The sequence below is a fragment of the Hemitrygon akajei genome, chromosome 20 (genome assembly GCF_048418815.1).
Source record: "Hemitrygon akajei chromosome 20, sHemAka1.3, whole genome shotgun sequence".
Taxonomy (NCBI): domain Eukaryota; kingdom Metazoa; phylum Chordata; class Chondrichthyes; order Myliobatiformes; family Dasyatidae; genus Hemitrygon; species Hemitrygon akajei.
Window position 1 is genome coordinate 69627988 of NC_133143.1, and position 12139 is coordinate 69640126.

The following is a 12139-nucleotide window of genomic DNA, read 5'->3' on the forward strand; positions in this document are numbered from 1 at the left end:
TACTGGTTCTTCTCTTCACAAACAAGAGAAATTCTGCAGATGCTGGAAATCCAAGCACCACACAAAAGGCTGGAGGAACTCAGCAGGCCGGGCAGCGTTATGGAAAAAAGTACAGTCGAAGTTTACGACTGAGACCCTTCAGCAGGACTGGAGAAAAAATGCAGAAGAGTAGATTTAGAAGGTGGGGAGGGGAGAGAGAAACACAAGGTGATAGGTGAAACCTGAAGGGGGAGGGGTGAAGTGAAGAGCTGGGAGGTCGATTGGTGAAAGAGATACAGGGATGGAGAGGGGGTGTCCGCCAGAAGAGGACAGAAGGCCATGGAAGAAAGAAAATGGGGAAGGAGCACCAGAGGGAGGAGATGAGCAGGTAAGGAGATGAGGTGACAGAGGGAAAGGGGGAAGGGGAATGGTGAAGTTGAGGGGGGAGGGGGCATTACCGGAATTTTGAGAAATCGATGTTCATGCCATCAGGTTGGAGGCTACCCAGGTGGAATATAAGGTGTTGTCCCTCCAACCTAAATGTGGCCTCATCACGACAGTGGAGGAGGCCATGGAGGGACATGTCGGAATGGGAATGGGAATGAGTGGCCACTGGGAGATCCCACTTGTTCGGGCGGTTGGAGCGTAGATGCATGGAGAAGCGGTCTCCCAATCTATGTCGGGACTCACCGATATACAGGAGGCCACTCCGGGAGCACCAAATGACCCCAACAGACTCACAGGTGAAGTGTCGCCTCACCTGGAAGGACTATTTAGGGCCCTACGAGTAGTGAGGGAGGTGGTGTAGGACTTGTTCCGCTTGCAAGGATAGTGCCAGGAGGGAGATCGGTGGGAGGGACAAATGGACAAGGAAGTCACGTAGGGAGCGATCCCTGTGGAAAGCAGAAAGTGGAGGGGGTGGGGTTGGTGGGAGAGAAAGATGTGCTTGATGGTGGGATCCCGTTGGAGATGACTTCCATTGGTTCTTCTCTTGACACAGAACATCCATTTAGATGCTTGAGGCTGATAAAAAAAATACCGTTCACTAATTGGCAATAACTAAAATATGGTATATCTGGAATTAATCTGAAAGCAATATCTTTGCTGCTGATTTAAATTGTATCTAATTGTAAATAGTCAACAGCTTGAATAATAGTTTAAATATTGTTTATTTGCAGGAAATGCAGTGGTGTGTTCGAACTTAGTTCACTGTGTTATTCTCTTTTACAGTTGAAACTGGCCTTCCAGAAAGAACTGAGTAAGCCCCTGGCCGCTCGGCTCTTACCAAATCCCTTCGCAGCCGCGGCGGCGGCGGCCGCTGCCGTCAATTCTCCGTTCGCTCTGCGCTCGGGCCCTGCAGCCGCCCTATTCCAAACGGCGGCCCTGCCTCCAGCCCTTCTTCGACCCGCTCCCGGACCCATACGGGCCGCGCACACTCCGGTTCTATTCGCACCGTACTGAGTACAGGACTGAGTATTCGCACCGTACTGAGTACAGGACTGAGTTATATAAGTAATAATAAATGACTGCAATAATCGAAACGGAACTATGCAGTGATAATCACAGAGTTAATGAACATGAAAAGAGACTTGTCTCTGCTCCTGCAGTAAGTACACAGATTTCGAATGGCTGCATCTTGGTTCAGCAAAAAGAATTAAAGCAATCCTTCCACAGGCAATCTATTACACAGTTAACACGAGTAGTTTTGTGTTTTAGAAATGTGTAGGGTCTGCAATCTACCCGTAACAATCATCAGCCTTTTTACACAGTATTTTTGTGTAATGTTTCCATGTCTTGTGAAGAGTCTGTAAATGTGTGTAAGGGCATTAATCTACACTCTTATATGTACATTTAATTTTCTCTGTAGGATGAAACGATACAATGACACACTGTGACAAAAGTCTTCATTAACTGTCAGTGCAGTTTAGCAGCCTGCTGCCTGGTATTTACCCAATTATAAACTTGTAAATGGTGTCTTGTGGAGCTGTCACTTTGTGCTGTAAAGTTCTGATGTAATAATTGTCTAATATGATTTTCAAATGTTAGAAGGAATTAAATAGCAGAAGACATGTTTAATTTTTATATGACTTGGAGGGTTGGGGTTAGAGTGTGACTGTTTTAATGGAGTTCACCATGTATTTATTTTGGAACAAAGCCAGGTTTTAAGCTGTATTTTTTTAAATTTTTATTTCAAGATCCAGCACAGATCAGGCCTTTCTGACCCAATGAGCCACACAACCCAGCAACTCTCTGACTTAATCCCAGTCTACCCATAGGACAATTTACAATGACTAATTAACCTGCAAACTGGTGCGTCACTGGATTGTGGGAGGGCACCAGAGCACCCGGATGAAACCCATGCATATGGTGGTAGAATTGCACTCTGACGCTGTCAGCTGTATAGTGTCTCGCTATCTGCCACACTCACCCTGGTCAGGAGGGCTGTGTTCACTGTCTGGCACTGGCAATAGGTTAGAACTGGCTTCCAAAGTTCAGTGGTGCTACGATGCAGCATCTGTAGCAAATTTCAGGTGAATATATAACTGCCACTCACCATTGTATAAAGTAACACCATTAAATGCAGCTTTCACATAATAAGAGAATAAATTGTTAATTACGCGTACTTTCACCACAAGACCATATGACGTCAGAGCAGAGTTCAACCATTTGACCCTTTGAGTCTGCTCCGCCATTCCATATGGCTGATTTATTACCCCTTTCAACCTCATTCTCCTGCCTCCTCCCTGTAACCCTTCACACCCTGACTGCTCAATAATCCATAAACCCCTGCTTTAAATATATTTAGTGACTTGGCCTCCACAGGCATTAGTGGCAATGAATTCCACAGATTCACCCCCTGACTACAAATAAACTCCTCCTCGCCTTTGTTCTAAAAGGACACCCTTGTATTCTGAGGCTGTGCTTTCTGGTCTTAGACTCACCCGCTACAGGAAACATTGTCCCTACATCCACTCTATCTCAGCCTTTAAATATTCAATGTTTCATTGGTATTCCCTCCTCATTCTTCTAAAGTCCAGTCATATTCATATGTCTGAGAATTTCTAAGCTCATATGAAGGATGTGGGTGTTGTTGCCAAGTCTAATTGTTAATACTCATTCACAACTGCCCTGGCGAAAGTGATGGTTTCAAGAATTTGATGAGAAATGGTAATATATTTCCAAATCAGAATAGTCTGTGATTTGGACCCAAACTCAGAGAGGATGGAGTCCCAACGTACCTACTACGTTTTCCCTTCTCAGAGGGAGAGGTTGTGGGCATGTTAGAGTAGGACCTAAGGTAGTATTTTTATCCAATGGCATTGTTATAGTGTAATAGAGAGTGACAGCACAGAAACAGGGCCTTCAAGCCTTTAGTTCAACCAAACTGTTATTCTGCCCATCGGCCTGAACCCTGATCATAGCCCTCCACACCCCTTCTATCCACGTACTTATCCAAACTTCTCTTAAATGTTACAATCAGACCCACATCCACCATTTCCACTGGCAGCTCATTCCACACTCTCACCATTCTCTGAGTGAAGAAGTTCCCCTCATTTTCCCCTTAAACATTTCACCTTTTACCCATAACCCCTGACCTCTAGTTCTAGTCTCAACATTGGCCTCACCAATGTCTTCTACAACTTTGGCATATCGTCCCACCTCCTATATTCAATACTTTGATTTATGAAGGCTAAGGTGCCAGAATGTCCTTTTGCGACCTTATGACCCGTGATGCCAATTTCAAGGAATTATGGATCTGTATTCCGTGATCTTCTTGTTCTACCGCAGTTGTCAGTGTCCTTATGTTCATAATATAAGTCTTACCCAGGTTGGTCCTCCCAAAGTGCAAAACCTCACACGTGTCTGCATTAAACTCCATCTGCCATTTTTCAGCCCATGTTTCCAGCTGGTCCTGATCCAGTAGAGAGAACTGCAGGAATACAAGTGATATTTTACATAACACTGTGCTGATTTTTCAGTTAATAAATGTGCATTCATTTTGTCCATCTGCTGGCAGCAACCAGTTTGACTGAATTCCAGACGGACAATGACATTGTCTGAATCTTTCTCCATGGCAGACTGAAACTGCATTATCTTCTTTAGGAGTTAAATAGTTGGCATTGTAATGTTGTTTCTCCCCGTTTGGACATTCAGTTTACACTACATTTGTGCAATGTCTTACACTTCAAAGGGAATTCTTTGTTTCGTTTACTTGACCTTAGCTTCAGCATGCCTCATTCCAGCTTTCTCGCAACTTACTGTAAATGCACACAGCACAATAATTTTAGAGAATCATATTGTATATTCTAAATATTAAAACCTACAAACTTATTGCAGGCTGTTGGTTTTACCAGGTGTAAATTGTGAGAAGAAAATGATGTTTCTATGTACAGTAATACCAATTGAAAGCTTTTTCAGCCTTGTATGTATCACCGATAATCACCAGAATCATTACTGCAAATGACAATGATAGCTCAGGACAAAATCTTTAAAGGTGATGTAAAAAGGTTTGCTGAAATAGAAAATAATTTGTTAATAAAGCAAGTATTAGTATTAACCAAAAATATACCATTTATTGTGAGAAATATTTATATTGACACATTAACACAGGGGTTGCCAACCATTTTTATGCCATGGATCCCTGCTATTAACTGAGGGGCCAGTGAATTCCAGGTTGGGAACCCCTGCATTAACATCATGAAGGATCCCACCCAGCCTGCTCATGGACAGTTTGTCCCACTCCCATCAGGGAGGAGGCTACATAGCATCCACACCAGATCTAGCAGACTCAAAAATGGTTCTTTCTCCAAGCAGTAAGGTTGATCAGCACTTCCACCCAATAACTCACCCCTCCACTATGGCTTTATCATTTCCTGTCAGTCACCAGATGTACTGACACTCCTGTGCCTAGTGTCACTCTATGAATGTACAATCAATGTATGACTGTAAGCTATTTATGTATTTATATCCATTGTGTGTTTTTTATTATTGCTGTGTTTTTTTTGTGCTGCATCAGATCTGGAGTAACAATGACTTCATTCTTATTTACACGTGTACATTGTTTGGAAGTAGTGCAGCATTTACATTCAGTGGCTGTTTTATTAGACACCTCCTGTAATAATAAAATAGACACTGAGTGCATGTTCATGGCCGTCTGCTGCTGTAGCCTGTCCACTCGATATGTTGTGCATTCAGAGAGGCTCTTCTGCACAGTTGTCCTTGTGCAGAACATCCTAAAGGCTAACTTGCAAGTAGAGTCTGTGGTGAGGAAGGCAAATGCCATGTTAGCATTCATTTCAAGAGGTCTGGAATATATGATCGTGAATGTGGTGCTGAGGCTTTATAAGGCACTGGTGAGGTCTCACCTTGAGTATTGTGAACATTTTGGGCTCCTTATCTAAGAAAAGATGTGCTGTCATTGGAGAGGGTTCAGAGGAGGTTCACAAGGATGATTCCAGGAATGAAAGGGTTATCATACGAGGAATGTTTGATGGCTCTGGGTCTGTACTCACTGGAATTTAAAAAGATGAAGGGGGATCTCATTGAAACCTTTCAAATCTTGAAAGGCCCAGACATGCAGATGTAGAAAGGAATCTTCCTATGATGGGGGAGTCAAGGACAAGAGGGCACAGCCTCAGGATAGAGGGGCGTCTATTTAAAACTGAGATGTGGAAAAATATCTTTAGCCAGATGGTGGTGAATTTGTGGAGTTTGTTACCACAGGCAGCTGTGGAGACCAGGTTATAGGGTGTATTTAAGGCAGAGATTGATAGGTTGGACATGGCATCAAAGGTTAGGGGGAGAAGGTCAGGGAGTGGGGCTGAGGAGGGGAAAAAAGGATCAGCCTCGATTGACTCAATGGGCCAAATGGCCTAATTCTGCTCCTATGTCTTATGGTCTAATGTCTATATGGCAAATAAAATTAATCTTTGTTTGTAGGGCTGTTCGCCAAACCTGAAGGTTAAGTCACAAATGCTTTATTATCATTCAAGTTGATATCATCAGTGCGCAACTGAGTATTGTTTCTGTCGAATTCCTACGTTTATGTTGTTCCAACAAGCTGGTGACCTAACCTCCAGGCTCGGCAAACAACCCCACTATAAGTAGCCAACCTTCCCCTTCATTACAAAGCTGATCTTTCTCTTTATAAACGCCTCTGCTATGAATCAATCCCAGTAATGGGTCTGCAATTTACAAATAGATAGAATAGCTAAAGACAAGATGGATTTTGAAATACAATATTAGTTTGTGTTTATTTTTACTGAGAGCATTTTAAAAAGAAATCCGGATGTAGTCGATCAGTTGGATTTGAGTTTGTCTGCAAAAGAGGCATCGGAACTGATCTCTGTGTTAATGATACAGAACCAGCTGCTAACTCAGAGATCTAAAAGGGTCAGTTACTGGATTTAGAGCTCCTGGCATGGCCTCCTCTACATCGGTGAGGTTCCACGTGGATTCGGGCCTGCTTTGTTGAGCACCTTTGTTTTGTCTGCTGTAACAGCCAGGATCAGCCATTTCAATTCCACTTCCCACTCCCTTTCTGACGTGATGGTCCATGGCCTCCTCTGCTGCCACAATGATGCACACTCATGTCGCTTCCAACTGACCGCATGAACATCGATTTATCTGTCTTCCAGTAATTTCTACCCTCTGTTCCACACTTCCCTTCCCTTTGATTTCCCCCATTCTGGATATCTTCTCACCCTCTCTCTCTCCTCCCAATCCTCACAACCTTCCCATTGCCTCCCTCCTTTTCTCCCATGGTCCACTTCCCTCTCCTATCAGAGTCCCTCTTCCTTGGCCCTTTAACTTTTCCATCTATCACCTCCCAGCTTCTCACTTTATCCTCCCTCCCCCTCACCTGGTTTCACCTAATACCTGCCAGCTTGTACTCCTCCTCTCCCCCCTCCCCTCCCATCACCTTCTACTTCCTTATTTTGGCTTCTTCCCCCTTCCTTTCCAGTCCCGATGAAGGGTCTTATTCCTGTAATAATGGCTGTTTATTCCCCTCCATAGATGCTGCCCGACCTGCTGAGTTCCTCCAGCATTTTGTGTGTCTTGCACTGGATCTCCAGCATTTGCAGATTCTCTTGTTTATTACAACACACACAAAGTGCTGGAGGAACTCAGCAGATTAGGTAGCATCTCTGGAGGGGAATAAATGCTCCATATTTCAGGCCTGAAGAAGGGTCTTGGCCTGAAATGTTGACTCTTTATTCATTTCCACGGATGCTGCCTGATCTGCTGAGTTCCTCCAGCGTTTGTGTGTGTTATTTGGATGGGTAACTGCTTGTCTGTGTACAATAGTATTGAAACTGTCTTTTGGGAAAAAGAAAAAAATGCAACTCATTGCTTTTAACATTTTGCACGTTTTACAAGGTGCTCTAACGGTCACAACAGAACAGTCAAAAGTAAATCACAATTTATTACCACTTCAGTTGCAGGAATTGCAACATAGTATCAACAAATTCCGTGAAGTTTACAAGTGTCATTTCAAACTGCTTTCATAATTGTCCATTATTTATACTGTTTTTCCTGTTACCCCAAAGCAAATATTTCTTTTCAAAGTTACTGAGTATAAGAGTATGTAGATTTCATTTACATAAATTATTGATAAACACATTTTGAATCCTTCTCCCTTGAGTACAGACACATAGACCACGAGCAGGTTCTAACAAAGGCTTGTCGTTAGCACTGTTCCTCTTATAACAGAGACCACTTAACCTAACCAACATTTCCAGTGCCTTCTTTTTATTTTATATATTCCGCACCTGTGAGACTTCCATCTTTCAGCAAATAGTTCTGTATATTGCTAACCATCTGCTTTTCCCCCAAATACTAGACATAGAGTCACAGAGCACTACAGCAACCTCAGTGGAAACAGCCTGCTTGCATTTACTCTTTCTACACCCCTCATAATTTTGTATACCTCTATCAAATCTCCCTCAATCTTCTACGTTCCAGGGAATAAAGTCCTAACCTATTCAATCTTCCCTATAACTCAGATTGTCAAGTCCTGTCATCATTCTTCCAAACTTCCTACCTAAACTATTTCTTTATTAATCTCTTTTTAGGATGTCTGCTTTTAAATTCCACCATGTTCTATTTTCTCTTGTCCTGAACTCTTACTCCCAAGTCTACAATATGAGATCTCTATATAATTGCTTCTAAAGGACGTTAGGTAATAAGGGGAGAAAAGGAATTGCTGGTCAATCAGTCTACTTATTTTTGTTTAGAGATACAGCATGGTAACAGGCCTTTCCACAACGAGACCGCACCACTCAGTTACAGCTACGTGGACAATGAACCTATGAACTTGTACATCTTTGGAATGTGGGAGGAAACCAGAGCTCTTGGAGAAAACCCATACCAACTGCTTACAGACAGTGACAGGAATTGAACCCAGGTCGCTGGTGCTGCAAAAGCGTTACTCTAACCGCTACGCTAACTTGCCCCACTCCACCCCTGTGGCGGAAGAATAGAGAAGATTTTAGTGACTCATTGTAAGGATTCACCATACAAACATGCAACTACCGAGTTTCACATTAGAGGGAGGTCCCTTATAAGAATGGACCTTAAAAACATTACACGCATTGTGTGTGCAAGCTCTGTTTCCTCCTCATGTGGAGAAGCTGCACTCAGGCAATTTTGCACCTCACTTATGTTAGCCTTGGCCATCAGGTTCCCAAATCAGGGTGGATAAATTCACACCAAACATTGAAGTCCCAACTGATTCCAAAACCTATGGACTCACTTTCAGGGACTCTATAACTTATATTCTCGATATTATTTATTATTTATTTATCTGTTATTATTTTGTTTTTCTTTTTACATTTGCACAATTTGTTGACTTTGCATATTGCTAATTGCTCTGTCTTTGATGGTATACAGCTTTTCATCGATTCTATTATATTTCTTTGTGTTTATTGCCGGCTGCCGTTCACGCTGCTGACACATGACTGCGTTGCTAGCCCAAATTCAAACTAAATCAGCAAGTTCACTGATGACACAACAGCGACGACGAGGCGGTGTACAGACAGGAGGTTGAACAGCTGGTAGAACAGTGTGAGCACAACAACTTGAGTCTCAACATCGGCACGATCAAACAGATGATTGTGGACTTTTGGAAGGTGCATACTGACCAATCCTCACTGCACATACGTGACTCCTCCATGGAGGGTTAGCTCAAAGTTTCCGGGTCACCACCTCATTGGTCCAGAAAGCGCAGCAGAGCCTCCACTTCCCGCGAAGATTGAGGCCAGTGAGTACCCCCACTCCTAATTTTTACCGGAGCACCATTGAGAGTGTCTTGACCAGCTGCGTCACTGTCTGTTACAGAAACTGCAAGTCGTCAGATTGCAAGTCCCTACAAAGAATTGCAAGGACTGCTGAGAGGATTATCAAGGTCTCTCTTCTACCCATAAGAGATATAAATCAGGAGCACTACATACACAGGCTCTTAGGGATCTCTGGTCCCTCCCTTCCATCCAACAATCTCTTTGCCCCGTACCACCAGGCAACAGGTACCGTAGCATTTGGACAAGGACTGTTAGGATGGGAAACAGCTTCTTCCCCCAGGCCGTTAGGCTACTGAACACCCTGTCACCACCCAGGACTCATCATGTCTGAAGTGCCAGTAGCATTGTACTGTTTATTCATTAACGTATCATAAATTCATCTCACTATTTGTTAATTTATTAGTGGTAATATTACTTTATGTGTTATGTGTGTGAGTACTATGTACCGTGTTGTGCACCTTAGTCCAGAGGAACGTTGTTTCATTTGGCGGTATATGTGTATATTGTGAGTTATATGTACTGTGTTGGGCACCTTGGTCCAGAAGAACGTTGTTTCATTTGGCAGTATACATGTGTATGGTTGTGTGTGAGTTATATGTACTGTGTTGTGCACCTTGGTCCAGAGGAACGTTGTTTCGTTTGATGGTATATGTGTGTATGGTTGTGTGTGACTTATATGTACTGTGTTGTGCACCTTGGTCCAGAGGAACATTGTTTCGTTTGGCGGTATACGTGTGTATGGTTGTGTGTGAGTTATATGTACTGTGTTGTGCACCTTGGTCCAGAGGAACGTTGTTTCGTTTGACGGTATACGTGTGTACGGTTGTGTGTGAGTTATATGTACTGTGTTGTGCACCTTGGTCCAGAGGAATGTTGTTTCGTTTGACGGTATACGTGTGTATGGTTGAATGACAATAAACTTGAACTTATTCTGAATGTCCACAAGCAAATGAATCTCCAGGTAGAAAATGGTGATGTATGCGTACTTTGATAATAAATTTACTTTGCACTTAATAAATTGGAACTTAATTAGCAAGTCATTAAACAGATTAATAATCCCCTATTCACTTCCAGTAATATTTGATGTTAGAAGGCAAATCGTTAGCTTCATCAGATCCCAATGCTTATTTGCAGTTCTGCAAGGAACTTTATTGGGTTTCTACCTGCATTCAGCACTGTGTGTGAAATGTTACATTTAATATATGTCACAAGAGGAATATTGTTGGATTATTAGCAGATTAATGAAAGCAACTTGTTCTCTATATAGAACAGAGAACAGTACAGTCACTTCAGCCCATGATGTTGTGCCAATCTTTTAACCTATTCTGAGATCAATCTAACCCTTTTCCTCTACACAGCTCTCCATTTTACTAACATCCATGTGCCTGAGAGTTTTTTTAATATCCCTAATATATCTGTCTCTACCACCACCACTGGCAGTGCATTCCATGCACCCACCACTCTGTGTAAAAACTACTCACCTCTGACATTCCCCCCCCCCCTATAATTTCCTCTGGCTGTCCACTTGATCGATGCCTCTTATTATCTTGAACACCTCTATCAAGTCACCTCTCATCCTCCTTCACTCCATAGAGAAAAGCCTGAACTCACTCAACCTATCCTCATGAACCATGCTGTCTAATCCAGGCAGCATCCTGGTAAATCTCCTCTGCACCCTCTCTAATGCTTCCACATCCTTCCTATAATGAGGTGACCGGAACTGAACACAAGTGTGATCTAGCCGGAGTTTTATAGAGCTGCGATGTTAACTTGTGGCTCTTGATCTCAATCCCCCGACTAATGAAGACCAACACACCTTATATATCTTTCATATTTAAATTCATTCATGTAGTTTCCACATTTACTAGTTTTATTGGGAAAAAAATCCCTCTAAATTCCCAGTACAAGTTAGCTGATATATTATCTCGAGAGTTAACAGAATCCATTGCTTTCTTTCATTCACAATTATAAGCATGGGAACCAAACTTCATAAGCTGATATAACTTCTGATGGGAATATGTTAGCTAAAGAATGACAGATTCTTGGATTGAAGTTGGAGAAAGTGAAATGAATTATCTCAGACTTTGGCCTAACAAACATTATTTTATAAGCCGTGGTAGCTATTTGAAAAATTCAAGGTCTGCAGAAATCTGGAGAAAAACTCAAAATGCTGGAAATACTGCAGGACCTCAGCAGGTCAGGCAGCTTCTATAGATGGCAATGGACAGTCGGCAAAGGAGGCAAAGACTCTAGTTAAGGTCAGTACTTTATTCCTCTTCATGGACACTGCCTGACCTACCATGTTCCTCCAGCATTCCGTGTGTTGCACTAACTATTCTGAAGTTAAGAAGAAAAGAAAAGCTTACAAAAGGTTCAAGAATCTAGGTATTGATAGAGTTCTAGAAAACTACAAGGTTGCTAGGAAGGAGCTTAAGAATGAAATTAGGAGAGCTGGAAGGGGCCATGAGAAGGTCTTGGTGCGGAGGATTAAGGAAAATCTCAAGGCATTCTATAAGCATGTGAAGAGCAAGAGGATGAGCCATGTGAGAATAAGACCAATCAGGTGTGATAATGGAAACGTGTGCATGGAATCAGAGGAGGTAGCAGAGGTACTTAATGAATACTTTGCTTCAGTATTCATCACAGAAAAGAACTTGGCAATTGTGGTGATGACTTAACGGCAGACTGAAACTCTTGAGCATATAAACATTAAGAAAGAGGATGTGCTGGAGCTTTTGAAAAGCATTAAGTTAGGTAAGTCACTGGGACTGGATGAGATATACCCCAGGCTACTGTGGGAAGCCAGGGAGGAGATTGCTGAGCCTTTGTCAATGATCTTTGTATCATCAGTAGGGACGAGA

The 12139-nt window shown here is 42.6% G+C and overlaps 1 protein-coding gene across 8 annotated transcripts in view; it reads left to right on the forward strand.

Moving 5' to 3' along the window:
• Nucleotides 1-4546, forward strand: part of LOC140713905 (zinc finger protein 385D-like) — a 677526-nt gene extending 672980 nt beyond the window's left edge. For all 8 annotated transcript variants that reach the window (XM_073024566.1, XM_073024565.1, XM_073024571.1 and 5 more), the window contains one exon: nt 1210-4546. In XM_073024566.1, coding sequence (XP_072880667.1) covers nt 1210-1440 — 231 coding nt within the window. In that variant the 3' untranslated portion in view covers nt 1441-4546. The remainder of the gene's footprint in view (nt 1-1209) is intronic.
• Nucleotides 4547-12139: the final 7593 nt, after the last annotated feature.